General features: G+C 44.5%; 1 protein-coding gene across 7 annotated transcripts; it reads left to right on the forward strand.

Moving 5' to 3' along the window:
* The first annotated feature begins 1,306 nt into the window (after positions 1-1,306).
* SIMC1 (SUMO interacting motifs containing 1) lies at positions 1,307-22,899 on the forward strand. Of its 7 annotated transcripts, none has more exons than XM_081901033.1 (10): positions 1,307-1,582; positions 10,038-10,787; positions 12,852-13,081; positions 14,118-14,187; positions 15,937-16,085; positions 16,383-16,568; positions 18,371-18,499; positions 21,224-21,383; positions 21,598-21,682; positions 22,450-22,899. In XM_081901033.1, exons 1-10 carry the CDS (start codon positions 1,460-1,462, stop codon positions 22,665-22,667), a joined length of 2,100 nt encoding a protein of 699 aa, XP_081757159.1. In that variant the 5' UTR covers positions 1,307-1,459; the 3' UTR covers positions 22,668-22,899. The 7 variants fall into 7 exon arrangements, with proteins under 7 accessions (XP_081757159.1, XP_081757160.1, XP_081757165.1 ...); XM_081901034.1 differs by lacking the exon at positions 1,307-1,582 and adding an exon at positions 1,631-1,917; XM_081901039.1 differs by lacking the exon at positions 1,307-1,582 and adding an exon at positions 2,911-2,933.
* The last annotated feature ends 143 nt before the right edge of the window (positions 22,900-23,042 follow it).

Below are 23,042 nucleotides of genomic sequence, written 5' to 3' on the forward strand. Positions count from 1 at the left end.
TCCAAAAGCATACATAACAAGTTGTCAAAACTGTTGAATAGTTGCACAGCCCTTTAGCCAAGGACCACCCAAAGCTATCATATGTCACATATGTCCCTGTTTAGGGAAGTTTTTAAATGTTTGATGTCATATTATGTTTTTAATATTCTGTTGGGAGCCGTCCAGAGTGCCTGGGGAAACCAGTGGGTGGGTATAAATAAATGATGATGATGACAGAAAGAGGTGGTATCCAACAGAGTATGTGGCTTGTATCCTGTTTGCCAAGATTAATGTAAGGCTGACTGCCTTATTTTGGTGAGTCTGGACATGTTACCTATATACCTTGGTTCCTCAGTCTGCTATTTACAAATTTGCACCTGTTGTTACTCATGAGAATGCTCCATTGACAGTATGCTCAGTTTAACAGATACTTGACAGACTGGTATTGCAGGGAGGGGTAAGCCCCTACATTCTAAGCAGCTTATAGCATGGGAGGGGTAGTACACTCAATGGCCACTTCCCTGGTATCAGCTTCTAAGAAGCATTTCTGCTTAACAATAACCTACAGTCCACCATCAGTACCTAGCAGGACAGCAAGAAGAGCCTGTGCCTGGTTAGGAATGGAGAGAAGCTGCCAAGTTTCTTCCAGCTAGCTGGAAGGTGAAAGGCACAGCACAGCACACCTATGCTCACATCATCTGTCACTCTGCTTACACAGAACACTTTTCAGATACCCGAGAGCTATAACTCAGGAGTGCCATATCTGTGTGTTTTGATTCAGGGGCGTCACGATTCTGAATCGATCACATCACGTACACAGCTGACTTCAGCCTGCTAAGTGCTGAGTCTGCAGAAACACCATCCCGTAGCTAAACTGCAAGATGTATCCTTGATTATTTAGGCCGCAAGATGTATCTACAGTTGCAACTGCAAGGCCAATTATTCCTAGCTTGGCCTGAACTGGAGGGAAGCGTCGGTGAATAACTGTCCTGAAGCCAAATACAAGAACCTGACTCAAGCATGCCTTGATCACACACTTTCCTAGCCATGAGTGACACAGAGGATCATGTGTTTGTGTGTTTGCTACAAGCGCGTAGCTGCTTTGTGCCTGCTTTGTCTGCGCCCGATTCCTTTGGGAGTGATCCAGGCCGGGACTCTGGACCGCAGCCACAACAAACTCTTCTTTCCCCCTCTCCACCTGCTGAGAAAAAACCAAGGTCGTTAACCCCCTGATGTATATTTGTGAAGCAAACAGCGGCGGCGAGGAACTCCCTGGGGCTCCATTAAGCCCCGCCCTCCCGATTCGGAGTTCTCAACGTCAGCGAGTCGCGGAAAGGAAAATAATAATATCGGGGTCGGTCGGATCCCAACGGAAGCGGCCAGCCCGGCTTGGCCCTATAAAGCAGCGGAGCTGGGCTCAGCCTCGCCCTTTCCGCTTTGCCACGCCCCCCGACGGGCGGGACTGAGCAGAAGGGGCTCGATGGCCGAGGTTCTTGTCACTGAGTCGAGCTCCGATGGGGAAAGCGGCTATGATTGGTCTCCCCGCAGGCGCCTGGGCGAAAAGAGGAAGCGGAGATGGCGGCGGCCGCCCGCCGAGCCCCCGGTGAGTTGCGCCGCGAACATGGGGGATGCTGTTTTCTGGTCCCGAGGCTTGGACTTGGCGGCCGCTGCCGGCGTCTCTCCTCCTTTCTGCCTTGGGGACTCCGAGTCATTTCTCCTCTCCTTGCCCATTCACTTCTCCCCACGCGCTCCCGCAGGCAGTGGCGGGGTGCCGGGAGGCAGGCGCCGTCGGCTGGGCGCTCGCAGGCTTGTTCGTACGCGCCCGGGTAGCCAAACGCAGGAGAATATTGTGCTGGCTGGGAACTAAATTTGTAGGGCGCGCAGATAAAGTCGGCGTTTCCAGAGGGCATGACTGACGTCCGAAGCTGCAGCCTTCGGGTAAATATGTTTTTGGTAAAAACTATCCCGTAAGGAGGAGCGCCTCTTCCTTTTAACGTAACGCAAACAAGTGTGCCTGAATGCATTTTAGTGAGGCTTGGAGAACAGGAGTTGGTAAAGCCAGCTTTACCTGACAGATCCTGACTGCGATCCTGCAGTGCTCCCTATTGCAGAAATTCCTTATATCTCTCCTGAATCCCATCACCGCGGTGCTGGAGCTTGATCACGATGTTGCTGGTATGACCTTGCTCTGCCCACTTTGCCATGAGCCGATCTGTTTCAGGAGGATACCCATAAGGAAAAACAGATGCGCAGGAAACTGCCTCGCACCAGGGCAGATCAGCTGTTCTCAGCTCTGACAACCGGATCCTTTGAACTGGGGATTCCAGGGATCAAATGCTTTGCCACTAAACTGTGGTGCCTCCCAAACTCCAACTGAGTAGCAGTTGTCATTTAAAACAATGGAAATGGAAGTTGAATGCTAAAAAGGGAATCTGTGTGTGGCCAGCTAAATGGAAGGAAAAGGTCCTGTACTGCAGAAAGCTATAAACAAGGCCATGAGTCTCTCCTGACATCACGGGCAGTGCTTTAAAGCAGAGATATGTGGCATAGTAAAAGAATGGAGAATTAAATTGGGATAACTGGGAAGACGTGGAGCAATCAAATGAAGTTTGCTATGGCTAATGGAGGGGATGAACGTCCAAAGAAGAAATGGTAGCCCCCAGAGTAGAACAGTAGCTCCAACACAGTGCAGAGTGAACAATAATGGGATGTGCAGAGGTGAAACAGAAGGAAATTCCACACTTGTTTAATAACTGACTCCATAGTATGACATCATAATGTCAGTTACAAGTGGCAGTTGTCCATGTTCTAGTAACTTCTGGGCCAAACTATTATTATGTGTTGCATGTGAGTGACTTTTGAAAAACATTAAAGAAGCATCATTGGTTTTGAGCACCGTAAGTGGGTTATTAATGGGGCTGATGGCTGCTCTCACATCACCCCACTACTAAAAGGTTCTCGCTAGTTGCCAGTTTGCTTCTGGGTTCAGTTCAGGTGCTGGTGTTCACCTTCAAAGTACTAAACAACTTTGGTATCAAAAGGGCTATTCTCTCCCACATGAGCCTGCCTGCCAATCGAGTTCTGCTTTGATGGTCCTTAACTAGTAGCCCCTGCCTTCTCAGTGTAGGAGGATAGCTACTGGCAAGAGGGTCTTTTTGCTGGTGGCTCCCAAATTGTGAAACTCCCTTTCCAGACCTATTAGCCTGGCACATTACATTATTTGGTGTGTGTTTTAGGTTCTGAGTGAAATCCACCCTGGGTGCATGTGGTTTTAGTAGAGCTTAAACCACTTAATTTATCTGCTGGTTTTTATGTTTTAATCCAGCCTTGTGAATAATTTCCCTCACCCCACATTACTATCTTGCAGTATTCTTTACTAGCTTATTGGGGGCTATCAAAGAAGAGGCAAAAGCTGTATTTCTGTGGAGAAGGGAGGAACCCTCCTCTAGCAGCCCATTTGCTTTTTATGCTAGGCAGAGAGGAGGGACCAAGCTTCCCATCTGCTTTGCCAACTAACTCTCTCCTCTGCATGGAACTCCATTCACTAACCTGCATGCAGTTTGTGTTCATCTATGACAGGGTTGGGGAAACTCAGGGCCAGGTGTTGAAAGTGGCCTCCAAGAGTCTCTGTCTGACTCTTGGAATTTTGCCTAAGCCGCCACTCATTGGCCGTGGTTTGTACTGTACTCGGTTTGTACTTGGTTTGTTTTGTCTGATTGGAATGTGTCCTTGAACTCCAGTAGTGCCTCTTGCCAGTTTGGATTAAGGATAGAAAGTATGTGGGTGGGTGTAGAAACTAGCCCAAGGTATAAAAATAAAATTTACATTTGTTGATCACTTTAGCCTCTGATCTTGCCCACCGCTGGGATATATGCCTTTGGAAGGTTACCTAGAAGGGAATGCTTCAAATTGCTTTGTGCAACATTTCCCAAATGCTAGACAACTAGCTGGTTGTCAGCGAACTTGGCTGCACAAAGTTGGCCTGCAGGCTAGTGGATCCTCACCCCTGATTTATAGTAACCCATGATCCCTGACCATTGGTGATGTGTGCTGGGACTTGTAGCTCAGCAACATCTGGAGTATCAAACGTTCCCCACAGCTGCTATATGGCATCAAGGCACTTGGATCTGTGTCAGCTATGAGAAGCCTGGGATTGCCCTGCTTTATGTCCCAAATTGGCAAACCGCCTCAGTCCTCTTGCAGCTTGTGACGCTGTTCCTAGCATGGAGCTAAAGCCACTGGATATGCCAAACCAGCTAGCATGTCATAACCCTGCACATGACCTTGTTGGGGTGACTGACTGGCCACCTGATGCTTATGCCTTTCCCTTTCAGGATCTCTTCCCTTTCTGAATGCTGCTGAATAAAGGCTTTACCTTTGTCACATATGTTGTTTATTGATGGCGATCTCATTTACCCCACCCTACTAGGATCTGGCGCCATGTGAGTTCAGGAAGGGACTACAAAGGCAGGGGAGGGTTCAAGGAGCTTGATGACTCTGGGGCAGCACATCCTCCTGCCCTGTTCGCTAAATCCCTGGAACTGTGAAGGAGCATTATTCTTAGGGTATGCCAATGAGATGGGTGCTGCTGCCAAGATGTGCAAGATAATTGTGCAGGCATGTGCACTGAGTCCTGCTAGGATGCCAGCTGGCAGCACCGGCCTATCTGGTGAGATGGAAGGTGTGGATTGGTCACAGGCGTTGGTTGGGAAATAAGGTGGAGCAAAAGGACTGGTTGGTCCCTGCAGTGCTTCTGTGGATTGCCCCGTGTGCCTGACCGTGGACAACATTCCCCCCTGATCCTGGATTCAAATTAAGGATCTCCGGTATGTAAAACGTGAGTTGTTTGAGTTCACCTCACACTGGTTGCAGGTCAGGACTATTTTGTGCCCGTTCCTTATAACTGCATCCCACAATGTGGAGGGCACACTTCAGGCTACTATAGTTGTCTGCTTTCTGCTGTGACTCCTTGTCTTCTACACTAGACAACTGTTACTTCTTTCCCTCTGTGCTGCCTTTCATTGCTCCATTTGCTGATTCTACACAAATTCAAGGCGTGACAGCAGTTGCTCTCTCTCTCAAGTTGTTATTCCCAGCAACAGGTATTTGGAAGCATACGGCCTCTAGCAGTGGAAATTGAACATAGCTGCCATGATTAACTGGCAATTGATTTTTTAAGGATTATGAACTCTGGATAATGGCCTGTAGGAGCTTTTATGTCTAGTTCAGTAATTTTCAGGTGACATGCTGGTAGTGGCTGGAAGTGTGTAGTTTACAAATAAAGGCTTATTTATGGTATTCATGAGCTCTGGCAGGAGGTGGTCTCAGCCCAGTTCCTGAGAGTCTGTGCTTCACATTATGCTACTTTTATTTGTTTTTAGTCAGTGAAAGTTGCATCAGCCTCTTCCTTAGAACACACGGTGCATATCGAGGCCGGATCCACTTTGAGAATTGCTTTATGCCCCTAATTTTGGCGCAGTTAGAAAATGGGGAAAATGAATAAGGGCAAGTTGTTGAGTTGAGGGAGCTTCCAAATCAGAGCAGGAATGAGTCACTCTCTATCTCAGACTCAGAAATAACAAAAGAATTGCACTCAGACCACATTGGTTCCTTGCACTCTGGTCACTGGTGCAGGGCTTCACTTCCTCCTAGTAGGCCGAGGTCTGAAACGTTCACTAAGGTGGGGAGGCAGTGGGTGCTGGCAAAAAGGGAAATAAATAGGCCTATGTAAAATGCTGTGTGTTGTGGCTGTTTGAATCTTGCTAAAGATAATGAGATTTGCACAAATTTGCAATTTGTTGGTTATAAGAGGAAAGAGGGGTTATTTCCTCTCAGGCATGTTGTGGTTAAGCAGAAGAGTGAGCAGCAGTTGGAACATCTGCCTCTGCCACATGTTTCCTCTTGTGTCCCCTACAAAAAGCTACTAGAAGCTTTGAGAGGTATCAGCGACAACCCAGGTAAGGAAATTGCACCCTTTGAGGGACTCTAATGCAGGGTATAAATATTGTCAAATAAATAATAAAGGAGTTGATCAAAGAAAAGCTAGGCCCTCTTGCCCCGTAAGTAGTCTCTCCTGAATCCTTGTTGTTTCCGCCTGGAAAGCGCCATATTTTTCCATGTATTAGATGCTCCCTGTTTGGGGGACTCCGAATTAAGAAAACACCCCTCGGCACTACCCGTATATAAGACAAGCCCCAATTTTAAACCTGATTTTTTGGTAGAAAAATACGGTATCTTGCAGGGTGCAGGAGCAGCTTTTAGCCATCTCGTTTGTAACTTTTAAAGAAATCTTGAATACTTCTGAGCTGACCTGAGTGGGTTGTAAACAGTGATAGTTAATGGGCATAAGTTTGGTTTATTAATTTCAATGGGTCTTCTCTGAGCAGGACCAGAATTGGTTACAACCCTATGTTTTTATGCAAGCAGGGAGGCCTCCAGCCAAACTGGAATTCTGTTGGCCATTTAATTCTGATGCTACTTTCAAATATCCAGAGCTTCCAGCAGGGAGAATTGAAATGGTAAAGGGAATGGCAGTTAGGCACTTCCTTTTAGGTTTCAAAACTTGTTTGTAGGAAGGTCATTTGAGTTAGGTCCCTTTATTCAGAACAGCTTCATCTCCAAATGATGTTTCTTGCTCATGCTAAGCAGCGATATCTTATTCACTTCTGCCATAATTTTAAACGTTCAACCTCAGTGCCGTATTTAGGGTTCCAAGATGAGAGTCACATTGTCACTTCCTGAATCATAAATTTCATACAATAAGTTATTTTACTGATTTGCCTGCTACAGGGTGTGTGTGTGTGTGTGTGTGTGTGTGTGTGTGTGTGTGTGTTAAGCATAATTTTCTTTTGAGGTGCCTCACCTGGGACTATTTTTCTCCTCTCCTCTGGAACGTTTGTCAAAGAATGCTCCAAATAGGCTTTCAATATTTAAAATCTACTTGCTATATCTTGAACGGGAACGTAGAGGAAGGACTGTGGCACAGTGGTAGAATGTACACTTTGCATGTGAAAGATGCCAGGTTCAGTCCTTGTCATCTACAGGTAGGGGGTTGGGAGAGACTAGCCATCAATCCTCTCCCCAGTATTTGCCCTTTGCTGCTTCCAGCCTTCTCTCAAGCAAGGATATGGGAGCCATCTGTATGGCATCTAGGCTGGTAAGAGGACTTCTCCCCTCTGAACTACATTTGAGTAAGGCTTCTTGGAATGCAGGAAGACCACAACTTTATTGTCAGTTATCTCTTGTTTTGTATTTATGTACTGAAACCTAGACTGGGTTTGGAGGCTTTTTTTTGTAATATTGAATTTATTCTGTGTTTGTTAGATTATTGATTTTTGTCATTTTTGAATTTAATGATGTGCTCTGTATTTTGTATATTTGCATTTTGATGTTTTGAATGTTTGTGGAAAAGTAGCATATAACTCAATCAAACAATTGATATAGCAGAGCTAAAAAGAACAGGTATGGTATGCCTGCTAAAAACCTGTTTCAGAGCCTTTTTGCAAGAATTCATATCCTTTGCCTCTCTGTGTTGCTATTGCTTTATATTTCTTGTGCCACAGAGGATTGCATGCATAATCTCCACTGTCTTCCCACCCCCCACTCCTGGGGCCTGCTATCCTGACTTCTCATAACAGTGGATGTAGCCTACCTTGATTTCAGCAAGGCATTTGACAAGGTGCCTTGTATTCTTGTAAAGAAGCTGGCAAAATGCGGTCTTGACTATGCTACCACTCAGTGGATTTGTAACTGGCTGACTGACCGAACCCAAAGGGTGCTCATCAATGGTTCCTCTTCATCCTGGAGAAGAGTGACTAGTGGGGTGCCACAGGGTTCTGTCTTGGGCCCGGTCTTATTCAACATCTTTATCAAAGACTTGGATGATGGACTCAAGGGCATCCTGATCAAATTTGCAGATGACACCAAACTGGGAGGGGTGGCTAACACCCCAGAGGACAGGATCACACTTCAAAACGACCTTGACAGATTAGAGAACTGGGCCAAAACAAACAAGATGAATTTTAACAGGGAGAAATGTAAAGTATTGCACTTGGGCAAAAAAAAATGAGAGGCACAAATACAAGATGGGTGACACCTGGCTTGAGAGCAGTACATGTGAAAAGGATCTAGGAGTCTTGGTTGACCACAAACTTGACATGAGCCAACAGTGTGACGCGGCAGCTAAAAAAGCCAATGCAATTCTGGGCTGCATCAATAGGAGTATAGCATCTAGATCAAGGGAAGTAATAGTGCCACTGTATTCTGCTCTGGTCAGACCTCACCTGGAGTACTGTGTCCAGTTCTGGGCACCACAGTTCAAGGACACTGACAATCTGGAACGTGTCCAGAGGAGGGCAACCAAAATGGTCAAAGGCCTTGAAACGATGCCTTATGAGGAACGGCTAAGGGAGCTGGGCATGTTTAGCCTGGAGAAGAGGAGGTTAAGGGGTGATATGATAGCCATGTTCAAATATATAAAAGGATGTCACATATAGGAGGGAGAAAGGTTGTTTTCTGCTGCTCTAGAGAAGCGGACACGGAGCAATGGATCCAAACTACAAGAAAGAAGATTCCACCTAAACATTAGGAAGAACTTCCTGACAGTAAGAGCTGTTCGGCAGTGGAATTTGCTGCCAAAGAGTGTGGTGGAGTCTCCTTCTTTGGAGGTCTTTAAGCAGAGGCTTGACAACCATATGTCAGGAGTGCTCTGATGGTGTTTCCTGCTTGGCAGGGGGTTGGACTCAGTGGCCCTTGTGGTCTCTTCCAACTCTATGATTCAAGTGGGTATGTACTACACTGTCCTTGGTGGCTTAATGTGTCCCACCTGGGGGGACAGCTTCAGCCAGCAATTGAGTGCATCACCATTCAGAGTAATAACTCTCGCATCATCAGGCTGACTAAGTTTTGAAGTGATCACCAACAGTAGTCATAATCCAGAGTGGTAGCATTAGGCAAACAGGACAGCAGTACATCTCTCTATCCCAGTGCACAAGGCTCTCTTTACTCCCGTTTGTCACGTTTATATGAACATTTGATTTTGCCACATGATAAGGAAATGTATGGGTGTCTAAATGCATTAATTAAAGAAAAAGTTTTGCTTTGAGCACCTGTGGGTATTTCAGTTGGCTAGAACATGGTGCTGATAATGCCAAGGTCACAGGTTTGATTCCTTTACAGGACAGAAGCATGATAAGCAGGAGATTACACACCACTGGCATTCTTTTTCGCCTATGTAAATTCCCTCTGAGGTTTTTTACTTTAATACTTGTTGTTGTTGTTGTTTAGTCGTGTCCGACTCTTCGTGACCCCATGGACCAGAGCACGCCAGGCACTACTGTCTTCCACTGCCTCCCGCAGTTTGGTCAAACTCATGCTGGTAGCTTCGAGAACACTGTCCAACCATCTCGTCCTCTGTCGTCCCCTTCTCCTTGTGCCCTCCATCTTTCCCAACACCAGGGTCTTTAATACGATCAAAATACTGTAATACTTTAATACGATCAAAATACAAACCCCATGCATTTGAGGCATGAGCTTTGTATGATTTAGTACTGGAAAAAGGTGGCCAGCACAGACCGAGAAGGGTTGCAGAGAGCTATCTGCTGCTGTTTCTGTCATGGGATGAATTATGCAACTAAGCGATTAAACTTCTTGCCATGGGTTAATTGAGGTACATGGTCCTTGGGAAACAAATACAATACAGTAAATAAATACTAAGAGCTGAGACCCATGTCTGTGGGGTGTCAGCAAAGTCCATCCAAAACCAGAAGATCTTGCTGCAGTTCCACAATTATATATTCAGGCTTTATCATGGATGAATCTCCATGATAATTGTGGGAGCTGTGCAGCCACTGTTGCCAATAACTTTTCTCCATTTACCCCACCATCTAATATTGGCATAGGATAAATGCTATTGACTGGTCGGGGTGGGGGTTCTACAATTTCCAGGGTGTGCCCCCAAACCATTTAGGATTTATAATTTTAGTCAAAACTGTGTCATGCAGTGATGTAAATCTTTTTCTTTCTCCCACCCCTGACCCCCACCGCTTCTCTCCTTGTAGGAGATCATTGATCTCACTGGGGATGACATCACTGTAATCGATCTGACGGGGACTGAAGATGACATGATCAGCCCTCTTCATGATAGTTGCAGTGCCATTCAGGACCTGAAGCACTCTACTCCAGTCAGCATGCATTCGGTGTGCTGTCCAAAAATCCTCACCACTAAAAGCACTGAGAACAAAATTGATGTGCCAATCAGCATGTGGGACAGAGACTGTGAGCTGCCTTCCCCCAAAGAAGATGCTATAAAGAAGCAGCCCATATTTCAATGTAGCAGCTGCCCCATCATCCCCAGCTACGGTGGGGACTCTGAAAACAGCAGCCACACCACTTACAACAGTGATCTGGGCTCCTTAGGAAGCCCCCAGGTGGGGTCTGATGTTTTCTCCTTCTCTTCAACCCCCAGCAGCAGTGAATGTCAAGCCCCCTTGGACTGTGTGGATGAGGTTCCTGGTGCTGGTCCGTCTGTGGAAGAGCCCAGCCCCCAGCATTCCCCACTACATCAGAGACATTCCCCAAGCCCCATCCCCTCCTGTTCGCCAATGAGCACATCTCCATCTCTAGCAGAAGCTAATCAGCATATTCTAGAGGCAAATAACCCAGCACCAAATGCTGTAAAATCAGATGTTTGGGCGCCAACGAAGCAGATCGACATCAAGGTTTGGTTGAAAACATTGCAGTACTTCCAGGGAGTTCCTGTACATTACCCCTTTTTCCAAAATGTGGTGCAGGAAAAAGATGCTGAACAGGTAATTGACGGAAGAGACCAGTGCTTCAGTAGTCTGAATAAAAAGAGATGGAAAGAACCAGGCTGTACAAGAAAGAGCAGGAATGAGGTCATGCAGGCTGAAATGTCCAACATCAGCCAAGGCTCTAGTATGTTTAACTTGATTGTGGGTCTCGCAGCATTGCACAGATTTGACAGCTTCACAAATAAGCATGTGTGAAAAAGAAAGACTCTCTAAAAGTGCAATCCTATGCATGCCTACTCAGGAATAAGCTGCACTGAACTCAGTGGGGCTTACTACTTAAGTAGATATTTGCTGTAAAAGAAGGAGGCCATTTTTATTTTACATGTTTAAATATCTGAGAAGGGTTCTCCCTCTTAGTTGGCAAAGACAGTTGAACAGAAATACCTTATTAGGGGGGAAAACTTGTTATGCGTTTATGCTCAAACAAATTCAAATCATCATTCAGAAATTATTTTTATTGGAATACTTACTTGTATTTTAATTTGTAACTACTCAACATCATACTTTCCCAAATATTATTTAAATTGTAAGTACCGTATTTTTTGCACCATAACACTCACTTTTTTCCTTCTAGAAAGTAAGGGGAAATGTCTGTGCGTGTTATGGAGGGAATGCCTACAGGTGACGGGGGGATCTGCTGCAGTCGTGAGCAGAGGATCCATGGTTCCCCTTCCTTCCCTCCTCCGTGGCTCGCTTTGAAACAGCAAAGCGGGAGAAGAGCCACTGAGTGGGGAGGAGAGAGGGACAGAGAGCCTGCTTCTTTAAAGGAGCAAAGCGGGAGAGGAGCCGCTTACACGAGTGTAAGCGGCTCCTGTCCGGTTGGCTCCTTTAAAGCAAGCAGGTTCTCTGTCCCTCTCTCCTCCCCACTCAGCTCACTACATAGCAGCAAAGTTTTTCAGCTCGCTAAGCCAGGGATGAGCGGGGAGGAGGGAGAAAAGCAGAGCCTGCTTGCTTTAAAGGAGCAAAGTGGGAGAGGAGAGGAGCCTTCTCCCCTTATACCCCTCTTCTTCATTATTAGCAGCATCCTTCTCCACCCACCCCACGCGTGCTTCTTCTCCCCTTAAACCCCTCTTCTGCATTATTAGCAGCATCCTCCACCTACCCCACGCGTGCTCCTTCTGCCCTTAAACCCCTCTTCTGCATTATTAGCTGCATCCTTCTCCACACACCCCACGCGTGCTCCTTGTCCCTTGAGTGCTTTTCCTCCCCCCCCCCCATTTAAAACATGGTTACAAAGCACAGATCCACATGGATCCTCAGGATTTTTGCACTGGGTCACCTCAAATTCACCATCAGATCACATAGCATGTCCATGGCTACAGCCTGCACCAAAAAAATCACGCACCCACTGTGGCCTGGGGCCACAATGGTGCAAAAACGTGGTTACAAAGCATGGATCCACATGGATCCTCAGGATTTTTGCACTGGGTCACCTCAAATTCACCATCAGATCACATAGCATGTCCATGGCTACATCTTGCACCAAAAAAACACGCACCCACTGTTGCCTGGGGCCACAGTGGTGCAAAAACGTGGTTACAAAGCATGGATCCTCAGGATTTTTGCATTGGGCTACTCCAAACTCACTGTCAGATCACATGTCTGTGGCCACAGCATGAACCACAAAAATCATACATCCACTGTTTCATTTAGAATATTTTTTTTCTTGTTTTCCTCTAAAAACTACGTGCGTGTTATGGTCTGGTGCGTGTTATAGAACGAAAAATACGGGTAAGCAGTTTTCACTGCCTTTTAACATACTAATTTTAGGATGCCTGAAGTCCTGTACAAATACATGCATGTGCTTCCTATGTAGTCACCTGAGAAAAGTTAATTATAAATTTGATCTAAGATTGGACTAGTATTGTATCAATTTCAGCTGCCCAGTTTGCCTTTCATTGCATTCATATGTTAAGTTACCAATTTTATGAAATGGGGCATTTTGGAAAATTTTCTGTAATAGAAAATAGCAATAAAAAACTTTCTGCAGAATTTTTTTCAGTCCCACTTCACTTGTGCTTAGGAACGTTATGCAATGTTTATGTTTCACCGTATCCACAGAAGAAGCAGCCTATCCCATCCCGGAAACTAAGCATGGTATTCAGCACTATCGAGGAGAAATTCTTCCAGGGAACCTTGGACTTCCTTATGGATTATGTAACCTCCCAGCACTACCCGCCAAAGGAGATCACATCGTGTGTGATCAGGCAGATTCTCTTGAGCTCAGAGCAACAAGATGTGCAACAAGAGACACAGAAAGATGCTTATATGTTGTTGATGAAAATCCAGTCGTATGTATCCCGTGAATTACTATTCTTTTATTTTGTGTTGCCTTGCAAAGGACCATGATCCTTTCTTTCTAAGCTTTGTGGTTGTGTTGTAAATTCCTCCATAGTTTTGTGTGTAAGTGATTGCTTAAGGAAACAGATAAATAGCTGCACTTGCAGAAACATACTCTGCTCTTTAATGGTTTGATCTTTTCATTTCTTTGAGGCCTACTCTTTATTAATTATGAACGTTGATCATGCACCCTTCACTGAAAGGTGGTCCCAGGGCAGAAGATATATCAATATTTAAATAAAAAAAGAGCAATGTAGAGACTAAACAAAATAAAACAACGTCAATAAAATTCACAATAAGATCATAGGGAGCTGCCATGGAAAAGCTATTTAATTAAGTGATTAAGTGATCAAATTTATATTACAATGGAACAACTGTATGTAATAGCAGCTTATTCATACAGTCAGAACATGCACCCCAACTGCATTTTATCATTGGTTAAATAATTGCTACAAGTCCCCATTCAAAGGCAGTAAGTACAATATCAAGAATGTGCACAACTGGGAGAGTGGTCGCCTTGCTTTAGTGAAATACAGTGTCTCTGTTTGCACCTTTTAAAATAAACAAATAACCAGAAGGTTCACAAAAGAGCAGGGTACTGCTGCAAGGGAAGATCTGATACTTTTTAAATGTTATTTCAAAACGCCTAAATGCCCTCTTCTACTTGTAAACGTTAGTGACTTAAACAGTTGGACCATAGCATGAGCTTTAATAACAGGAGCCATCACTAGTAATGGTCCAAGCAATATCCTGCAGGTGTTTATGACACTTCCAGGGCAGGATACAACTAATGAGTCCTATCATCAGTTGGTCATGGTTAATGTGACATGTGTTTTACTAAACTGTATATTAACAATTGCCACTCTTCACAAAATACCAATAGGAACCAATAGACTGGATGCTTTGAAATGTGTCTTTGATTTGCTATTGCAAAGAATGTTTGTTATAAAGATTTGATGGTATAACAGGCCTACTTCTTAATTTTAGACTTCATCCAGCAAGGGCTGACACTGTGGTATGGGACTGGCTGCTACTGCGAGTAGTAATAGAAGAGCAGGTATGTTGATTACCGGTACATCTCACTGTGTGGGATGGGTGGTTTTTAAGAAACTATCATTCTGCCAGCCTTTGCTTTGCAACTAAGAGAAGGGTTCCCATGCCAGACCCTGCACTAACAAACTGGTCTTGAAGTAAGCCTGATTGGCAGGGACTGCTTTGCATTTGTTGCAGAAAAAGAGGAAGGAAAGTTACCTGGCTGAACATCTTAGTCATTGTCAATAAATCAAGGCTTGCCAAAGGACATTTTGTGGTCTCTTTGATTTCGGAACGACAGGAAAGAGAACCAACCTCAAGTGGCCGAAGAAATTGTAATGCACTTTAAAAAAAAGTAAATGCCCAATGTGTTTCAGCCAGAAGAGGCAGAATGATTTGATTCTCTGCCCCTGCATTCTGTGCTAGGTTCTTCTAACCACCCCCAGAGCTAACTGAGGGGGGGCACATAGGGAGGAGGGAGGAAACTTGTGCATTCTTCACAGCCCACAGGCTATGCAACTACTGTTGATTATATGCTCTTCCTGCCAGGCTGGGTTGGTTGGTTGGTTGGTTTGTTTGTTTGTTTGTTTGCTGTTCTTACAGTTCCCAAAACCTGGCATTCCATGGTCAATGCCATGTATGATTTATCACTGCTGAACTGTTGTTGTTTTGGCTACATCCCGAGTGCTTACACAAAACTGGCCACTCCTCTACATGCTTGTTACTGAATGAGGCGCTTTATGTTTAGAGCAGGGCCAGGGAACCTGTGGCCCTCCAGATGTTGTGGGACTCCCAACTCCATCTGCCATTCCTGGCATGGCCAATGGTCAGAGATGATAGGAGTTGAATTCCAGCAACGTTTGGAAGGCTGCAGATTCCCCTTTCCTGAGCAAGGGCCATTAATGCTATTATTTTTGTCTCCACTCACACATAGATCTGCTTTATATCTTTGTGGCAAGTTCTTCAAATTCCTTTGTGCCTCAGTCTTGCCAACATCTAGCTGTATCTACATCTTTCAAGGCCAAACCCCACATGACGTTAGTCACATATTCAAACAGCTACTCTGATATTTAAACAAGTGTTATTAATCTTGTGGCTTTCTTTTGGAGAGAAAGCAGCTATGAGGCCTCCAGATAAGAGGGCGATTTTAGAAAACTAACATGGACTCATAAATCTTGATCAAGTAGGTGTTTTGAGACCAGGGCCCCACAGCTGGCTTTTTCCCAAAAGCAGCCAAGTTTTAAGCATGCTTGTTCAAACACAGGACCAGTAGCATGTGTAAGCTGACCCTCATGGATATATCCATTTTGGCCTAGCTACAATCAGGACTGTTTGTATTCCAAAATCCCATGAAATAACAGAAATCAACATACTGAAAATCTCCACTTTCGTTTTTCTCCTTTAAAATGAAAACATCTTACCTGTATGCTGGTGACGGTTGCTTGAAATGGGTGGGCCTCAGAGTTTATATAGGTCGCAGCAGATACTAACAGAAGAGATCTACAGGGTTAAGCCTGGAGAGGAATGAACTTCCCCAGCTACCATGAACACTTGGCTGGAGTGCTGCATGGGCCAATCCAGTTACGAGACTCTCATAGGGTGGGGTTATGACTACGTTTCTTGTCTTATTCATGTGTTAACATTGTCTATAATTTGCATAATAGCACATGCCTGGCAGTTTCAGCTCAGGTTTTTAGGTTTGTAAGCTCATCATACAAAGGAGCGAGGGCTTATTATAAATAATTCCATGTTTAATTTTTTCTGGTACCCTTAGGAAGGAAAGTTTCCTGGGCGACTCCTCTTCTTGCAGTATGTGATACAGACCTTGGAGGATGACTTCCAGAGGATGGCCAGAACAGGCACTCTGCACAAATCCATTGCCAAAGCAGTGCTTTCCTGTGACCATTGCTTCGACAATGTCAAGTAATTATCACTTTAATCTAGAGAGGCTTCCTGTGTGCCAAGCAACTAGGGCTTGAGAAATTTCACTTGTCACATGTTCTCTGCTACATGTGCCCTTTGGCCACTGCTGATTTTAAGAGCCTGCACGTGTGAGTCTCAACCTAAAGCACTACAAATACTAGTGACTCCTCACTAGGCTAAAGCCCATAAATATATGTGGATGACATGCAAGACCACTTGCCACAGAACAAGCACCTGAGGTCATGGCAAGAGGACACACAAGCACATCCTTCACTAATACTCTTGTTTCTGTTGCAGGGAAGTGATTGAATGGCTAGTAGCTGCAGTTATGGGTATACGGGTTACGCAGTACAGAAGACACGTGCAGAAGACCGTTCCTTTACTAGAAACCTCCAGAGCTGTGAGCAGCAGCTCTGTACCAGAATTGCACTTAAACCAGACTGCACAAACCAATGACGTCATTCCACGATTTCAGTCCCAAACGTAAGTAGGGGAATGTACATTTTTGTCTCTTTTGCACTTTACATTGTAGAGAGGGGTTTCCTCCTAGAGATACTTTAAAGCAAAAATCCTACCTATTCAGGTGGTTTTCTAGATGTCTTTCCCAATTTAGGATGACCTACCCAAGAAACAGGGAACCTGTGGCTTTCCATGTTGTTGGACTCCCAACTCCAATTGGCCAGTGACCAAGGAGGATGGGAAATGTAGTTCAACAATATTTGGAGGCCCACAAGTACCCCATCCTTGACCCTGGTGAACTAGGGAAGGACAGATTTTCTTGTAGGTTGAGTTCATTTGGTTTCAATGATGATGATGATGATGATGATGCACTGATAGTGGTGGGTGTCTGTCTATCTCAGTAAGCCTGGGATCTGAGCCTGATGAGCCTCTTCCTGTCTTCAGTAGATATCGGCAGTTTCTCATTTTTTAAGTCTTAAGTTAACCATATTTGCACATCAGTTTCTAATGTTGTGGGACGCGGGTGGCGCTGTGGATAAAACCTCAGCGCCTAGGACTTGCCGATTGTACGGTCGGTGGTTCGAATCCCCGCGGCGGGGTGAGCTCCCGTCTTTCAGTCCCAGCTCCTGCCCACCTAGCAGTTCGAAAGCACCCCTAAGTGCAAGTAGGTACCGCTTTATAGCGGGAAGGTAAACGGCGTTTCCGTGTGCTGCGCTGGTGCTGGCTCGCCAGAGCAGCTTCGTCACGCTGGCCACATGACCCAGAAGTGTCTCCAGACAGCGCTGGCCCCCGGCCTCTTAAGTGAGATGGCGCACAACCCTAGAGTCGGACACGACTGGCCCATACGGGCAGGGGTACCTTTACCTTCTAATGTTGTGAGTGTCCTCTATTTCAGAGGCTTCTACTCTGCAGCCTCTTATAGTTGTTTTAACTGCGAGTCTTTTAGTTCTTATGCTCTTACAGTTGTTTTAACTGCGTGCTTTTGTTTGTTTTTAGTTCTTATCTGTTTTAATTATCAGTTTTTATCCATCCATTATCTGTATTTAATCTTGTATTTTATTCAGATGTTTTATCCTATGCTTGTTTCTTTGTCCTTATTTGCTCTAACAAGTATCTGTTAAAAAAAATCCTAACTGCTATTTTATTTTTATGTTTTTTTATCCTGGTCTGTGACCATAATAAAGTTAATTCATTCAGCAGAAAAAATATACAAGTCCGCTCTTGGACTGGACCTCTCTACCATTACTAATGTTTACACTGTAGAAAAGATGTGCATAACCTTTGGCCCTCCAGCTGTAGTTAAACTACAACTTCTGCCATTCTGGGCCATTGGTCATGATGTCTGGGGAGTTCTAGTTCAGCAACTGCTGGAGGGCCAAGGGTTCCCTACACCTGCTGTAGAATTTTTCATTTGGCTGGGACTCCATGCAGTTGTGGGAACATTCTTCATGGAGGCTAGAAACGTTGCGACACATCATGTGACTTAACCAACCCCCATAGGAAGCAGATTCAAGCATTTCTATGGCTGTGTGGATTATCAGCAGAACAGAAGCAATTTGGACAGAAGCTGCACCATTGAGAAAATGGCTTGAAACAGGCCTGGAGTTCATTAGCTTGCTACTCAAATGCCCATTAAGTATCATCAACAAGTTCTGAACGTTTCAGCTCTATCTCATGTGAGGCTGTACATCAGAATTTTCATCTTCCCTGATATGGTAGCTATGTTCTGATGGTTCTCTGTTGGTTTGGGAGCAAGACATTTGAGACACTACAGTGGGGTAGTGTTGAGATGATTAACACTATTGTTTCCTGTTTCTCTGACTTAGGGAGGTGGCATTCCTGCAGAGGATGCTTTCTATAGCAATAGAAGTGGACAAGTCTCCAAACTGCAGCACCAGTAAAATTGTAGATAATGTGTTTTATTCATGGCTGAATATTCCCAAGCGCTGCCACAGGTAAGGGGTGTGTGGGTGTAAAAAATCCTTCTGTCCTTCCCTGTATCACTGCCCAATTGCCCTCATGCCCCCAGAAGCACCTACTCACTAGATACCTGGATGTTCAACTGTATTTGGTGAGACTGTGCCTAATCTTGGGAGGACTAAAGGTCCTATGCAGATCTAGAGAGCCAGCAAAAGTATTTCACTGATATGTGTCACCCAGCCTTCCCATCTGTTCTGAACAAGAGAGGCAATGAGCTGCTTTCTATCAGCAAATGCAGCAGTGGTAGACACGGGTGCCTTTTCCCTGTTGATGGGTTGCTGAGTGGGAGCGTGCCACCAGCATTTTGTGATCTGCCTTTCAGTTCCTTTAGATATGGCAACATTTTGTGACTGGCATCCACAGAACTTCTGCAAGATTCCCAATATGCCCACTGGCTTGAAAAGGTTTATACAAGATGATGGACAAGTGGATTTGGCTTGGGCGAAGCAGTATCACAGGCAAGATGTGGGGGCCTGGTGGGCCTAATTAGACTGTGGGCAGGACATTTTCCATCACAGCCACCAAGTATGCCTGCAGGGTCATACCAAAGATCCATCTAGTCCAGTATGCCTCTTCCAACAGCAGCCAACTAGATGCTTCTGAGAACCTTCCTGAAGGCATTAGCCCTCTCCCACTGTTGCTCCCTTGCAGTTGGTACAGTAGTATACTGCCTCTTGAATCTGGGAGCTCCATATAGTCATTATGACTTGATAGTTGCTGGTAGTTGTCTGCTCCATTAAGTTACCTTAATCATTTCAACATAAATCTTGGTTAACATTCATTACTGCATCTTTTGACAGTGAATTCCATAAATTATTAATAATAAATTATTATTTATACCCCGCCCATCTGGCTGGGCTTCCCCAGCCACTCTGGGCGGCTTCCAAAATACAGTAATGCATCAAACATTAAAAGCTTCTCCAAACAGGGCTGCCTGTATGAAATTAAGTTTTCATATAATGCATACTTTTCTTTTGGCTGGCATGAACCCATTGCCAATCAATTATTTCTTTATTAGATGCCAAGTTCTAGTATAAGCAGGAAAAGAACTTCACGATGTACTTTTTTCTACTCCATGCTTAACTTCATAAACCTACATGAAGCCTTCAGTAGTCTCCAAGTGTAGTTTAGAAAAGAAAAAAAGGACAGAATCAGAGGAAATGTACGTCCACTGCCAGAGGTGTACCTGGTGGGAGAAGCTGTGAGCGGGGACACCCCACCCAGTCAGCTATAAACTTCACCCAAGCAAGGAAGTTTAGGATTGCAGACTTAATTTGTGAATGTTATTCCAATGTTGTTAATGCCAAATTCTAAGTAGCATTTTTTTTAAAAAAAAAAAAAGGCTATGCTTTGCATATTTTCTTGGCTATCACTAAAATGAAATGGGTGTTACTTCAAAGTAAGCTTGTTTTAGGTTTTCTACTTTTAGTGTAGAAAACAGAGAATTCACTCTCTGTTGATTGCTTATCATCACCTATTAGCCTAATTAAAGCAACATCTTATAAAATAATTCCATAGCTGTATTTATAGAAATATCCTTCCCCAACCTGGTTTCCTTCATATGTAACTAGACTTCAAACTAGACTTCAACACCCATAAAGACCTTTGGCTATACTGGCTTGGGCTGGTGGGAATTTGTAGTCCAAAAACATGGTTGTCCCATTTTGGGGAAGCCTGCTGCAGAGCATGGTTAGGTTTTCTTTGAACAAATTAGTTATGTATCAATCATTAGTCTATTTGTACTCAGTACAGCAGGGTGAAATGAAGCAGATAAGCTTCAGTTACAGCATTTACCCACTTCTCATTACCCACTATTCATGCAGTAAACATCTTCAGCAGGTTAGCAGGCCTCGCTGACCACTGAGTGCGCACACTCAGATAGGGTTCAGTGTGCATGGAAACAGCTACCATGTTTCCTGTGTCTATAGCAAACTGTGGGCCCCAGGACTTCCATTTTTCTTGAATGTTTGTTAGCCTCAGAATGCAGAGAAGATGCTATGCCACAAATGCCCTCTCCATCCTTGCCTGCCATGGTTACTTATAGCCTGCCAACGCAAATTGTAAGAATGGGTTTAGCTTACTTGTCATTACTACTTTGAAAGAGCGGGGCCTGTTCCAGATGGGATTGTGCTTTAGGAACAGTTCTGGACTCAACTCCCCCCCCCCCCAATTTTCCCAAGTGTGGCTTGGCCTGTTAAATTGGTACCAGGTCAGTGAGGCCTCATTACTCAGGTTGAATCAGCTATGCTCCTTGGTAGTATGTTTCTTGAGCTAGCTCAGGGCATTGACATATGAAGCCCAAAATGATCTGTATCACACATAAGCTTTGGAATGCCTGCTCCCATTTGAGCCTCTCTGCAATTTTAGAGCAGCTGAGGAAATTCCATTTCAGGTTCCATCTTATCTAGTGGTCAGGTTGGCCCACACAGGCTTTCTCTGTGCTGCTCCAGAGCTATGGCATGCACTTCCATGGGAGATAAATTTAGTATGTCCCCTTCCAATGTTCTACAGGCCGGTGATATTACCTCTGTTCCAGTATGCTTCTGACAGGTGTACAACTGTTTCACAGTTGATTCATTTTGCTCTTCCTTGGTTTTATTTAGATTAGTAAAAACAGGAACCTCTTATTGGGCAACAGGTGGTATAGAAAACTTCGTAAAACAGGGACAAGTTATCGTTCCATTGTTGTCTCCTCACAGGGAAGCCTTCCTAAGCAGTATGGAATGCCACCTCTTGCGCTGCAAAGTGTTAGAGCTAGTTTTCTACCACAGCTGCAAAGAAGCCCCTGATCTGCACCCCTTGTCCTTGAAAAAGATACTGCATTTTCTGAAACACTGTTCTCTGCAGCTGACATACCAGGTACGGCACAGTTCCTTTCCATCATTTATCCCGAGAACTGAATAGTTAGTGTTCATCATTCCCTCCTGTTTTTATGTATTCAATACTAGTCCAGTTTCATTCCAAACTGGGTTTACCTCTTTAAGAGACATGGATCTACCTCTTGCATCCAGAACGGTTATTAATGTATAGAATCGTTCTAAAAACCAAAGTAACTTAAAACCTCTCTTCACAGGACAATGAAGCAACATGGCAGAGGTGGGATGAGATGCTTCACCAACTGACTTTATTGTTGCTGAGCTACCGCCGAGTAGTCCTAGGTGAGCAGCTTGTTTACAGCTCATTAGCTTGTCTCCATAGTAGCACTATATCTTGATCAGGTTATGTAAGTGTCAGCTAGCAAACTACTTGGGCCATTTTGCAGTCTTGCTCACTCATTAAGTCATGTACGCATAGAGGGGTGGTATGTCTAACAAAAAAAAAACCCCAGTTGATAGAATTGTCTGGTGGAAATCTATTACTGTATATACTTGAGTATAAGCTGACTTTTTCAGCACATTTTTTATGCTGAAAAAGCCCCCCTCAGCTTATACTCGAGTGAGGGTCCGTTGGTGGCAGCGGAATGAGCAGCATGAAAGCAGCCCTTTTGGGCTGCTTGTTCTTCCTCTGGTGCTGCCGCCACCAGCCTCTGCCTCTCAGCAGCACCTTAGGTAGGCAGGGGCTTGGGAGGGGAGAGAAGCCCCATCTGCCATGTGCGCATGCACACGCACGCATTCTGGCCCACCAGGAGGTTTGTGGTGTGGTGAACCAGCTTATACTCGAGTCAGTAAGTTTTCCCAGTTTTTTTGTGGTAAAATTAGGTGCCTCGGCTTATATTAGAGTATATATGGTGGGTCCTTAAAATTGCCAAATATTAGCATTTTTCAATGTGTTTCCTGCAAACACAACAATGGATAGAATTTGATGGGGGAGGGGGAGACTCGTTTTGCCTGCAGATGCATTTATCAGGTAAAAATGTAACAGGTCCCTATCCCACTGTTAAGCACAACCCTTACAGTCAAGTGTTTCCTACTTTTCTTTTTTATAGGGCACTTAAGAAGCTCTGTGTGCGAACGAGTAAATTTGATTATCAAGGCTGCCAGACCCAAACTACAGATCAGTGATCTTGTTGAAAGAGATTCTGTAGAGTGCGACATTGAAGATTTCCAGAATATTCTCTCTCTGACTCTGGGGCAGCCACTTCCCCAACCCATAAAGGAAAAGACTGAGCTACTCCAAGAGTTGCTTCTCGCTGCTATGAACTAACACAGGAAATATTGGAGAGCTGAAATATAGACTTCAAGTATGAACAGCTGAGCACTGAATTTTCAGAAACGATCTTTAACAGTAACATTAAACCCCCCATTTTGTATTCATCGGTGGACAAGAGGAGAGGTTGTTCAACTTGATCTTCGATTTCTGTTGTCATGCAGATCTGTTAGTCTCTTTTTGTTTTGAGTTTCATATAGTTTTTATAATAAATTATTTTATTAAGTGAGAGGCGTGAGAATTTTACATTTATAGGGACAAGAACACTGGAAATTGTTTATTCAGTAGTAAGTATCGAAGGGCTTACTCCCCGATATGTAGATTGCAGTCTTAGTGATGTGTGACAGATTCTGCCATTGCACTGATGACCAC

The sequence above is a fragment of the Podarcis melisellensis genome, assembly GCF_964234715.1.
Source record: "Podarcis melisellensis genome assembly, chromosome: 2".
NCBI lineage: Eukaryota > Metazoa > Chordata > Lepidosauria > Squamata > Lacertidae > Podarcis > Podarcis melisellensis.

Coding starts and splice junctions, on each gene's coding strand:
- SIMC1 (XM_081901033.1), top strand. CDS start 1,460: ATGGCCGAGGTTCTTGTCACTGAGTCGAGCTCCGATGGGGAAAGCGGC. Junction 10,788..12,851: donor AGGAAAAAGATGCTGAACAG/GTAATTGACGGA, acceptor CCGTATCCACAG/AAGAAGCAGCCTATCCCATC. Junction 18,500..21,223: donor ATTCCCAAGCGCTGCCACAG/GTAAGGGGTGTG, acceptor GTCTCCTCACAG/GGAAGCCTTCCTAAGCAGTA.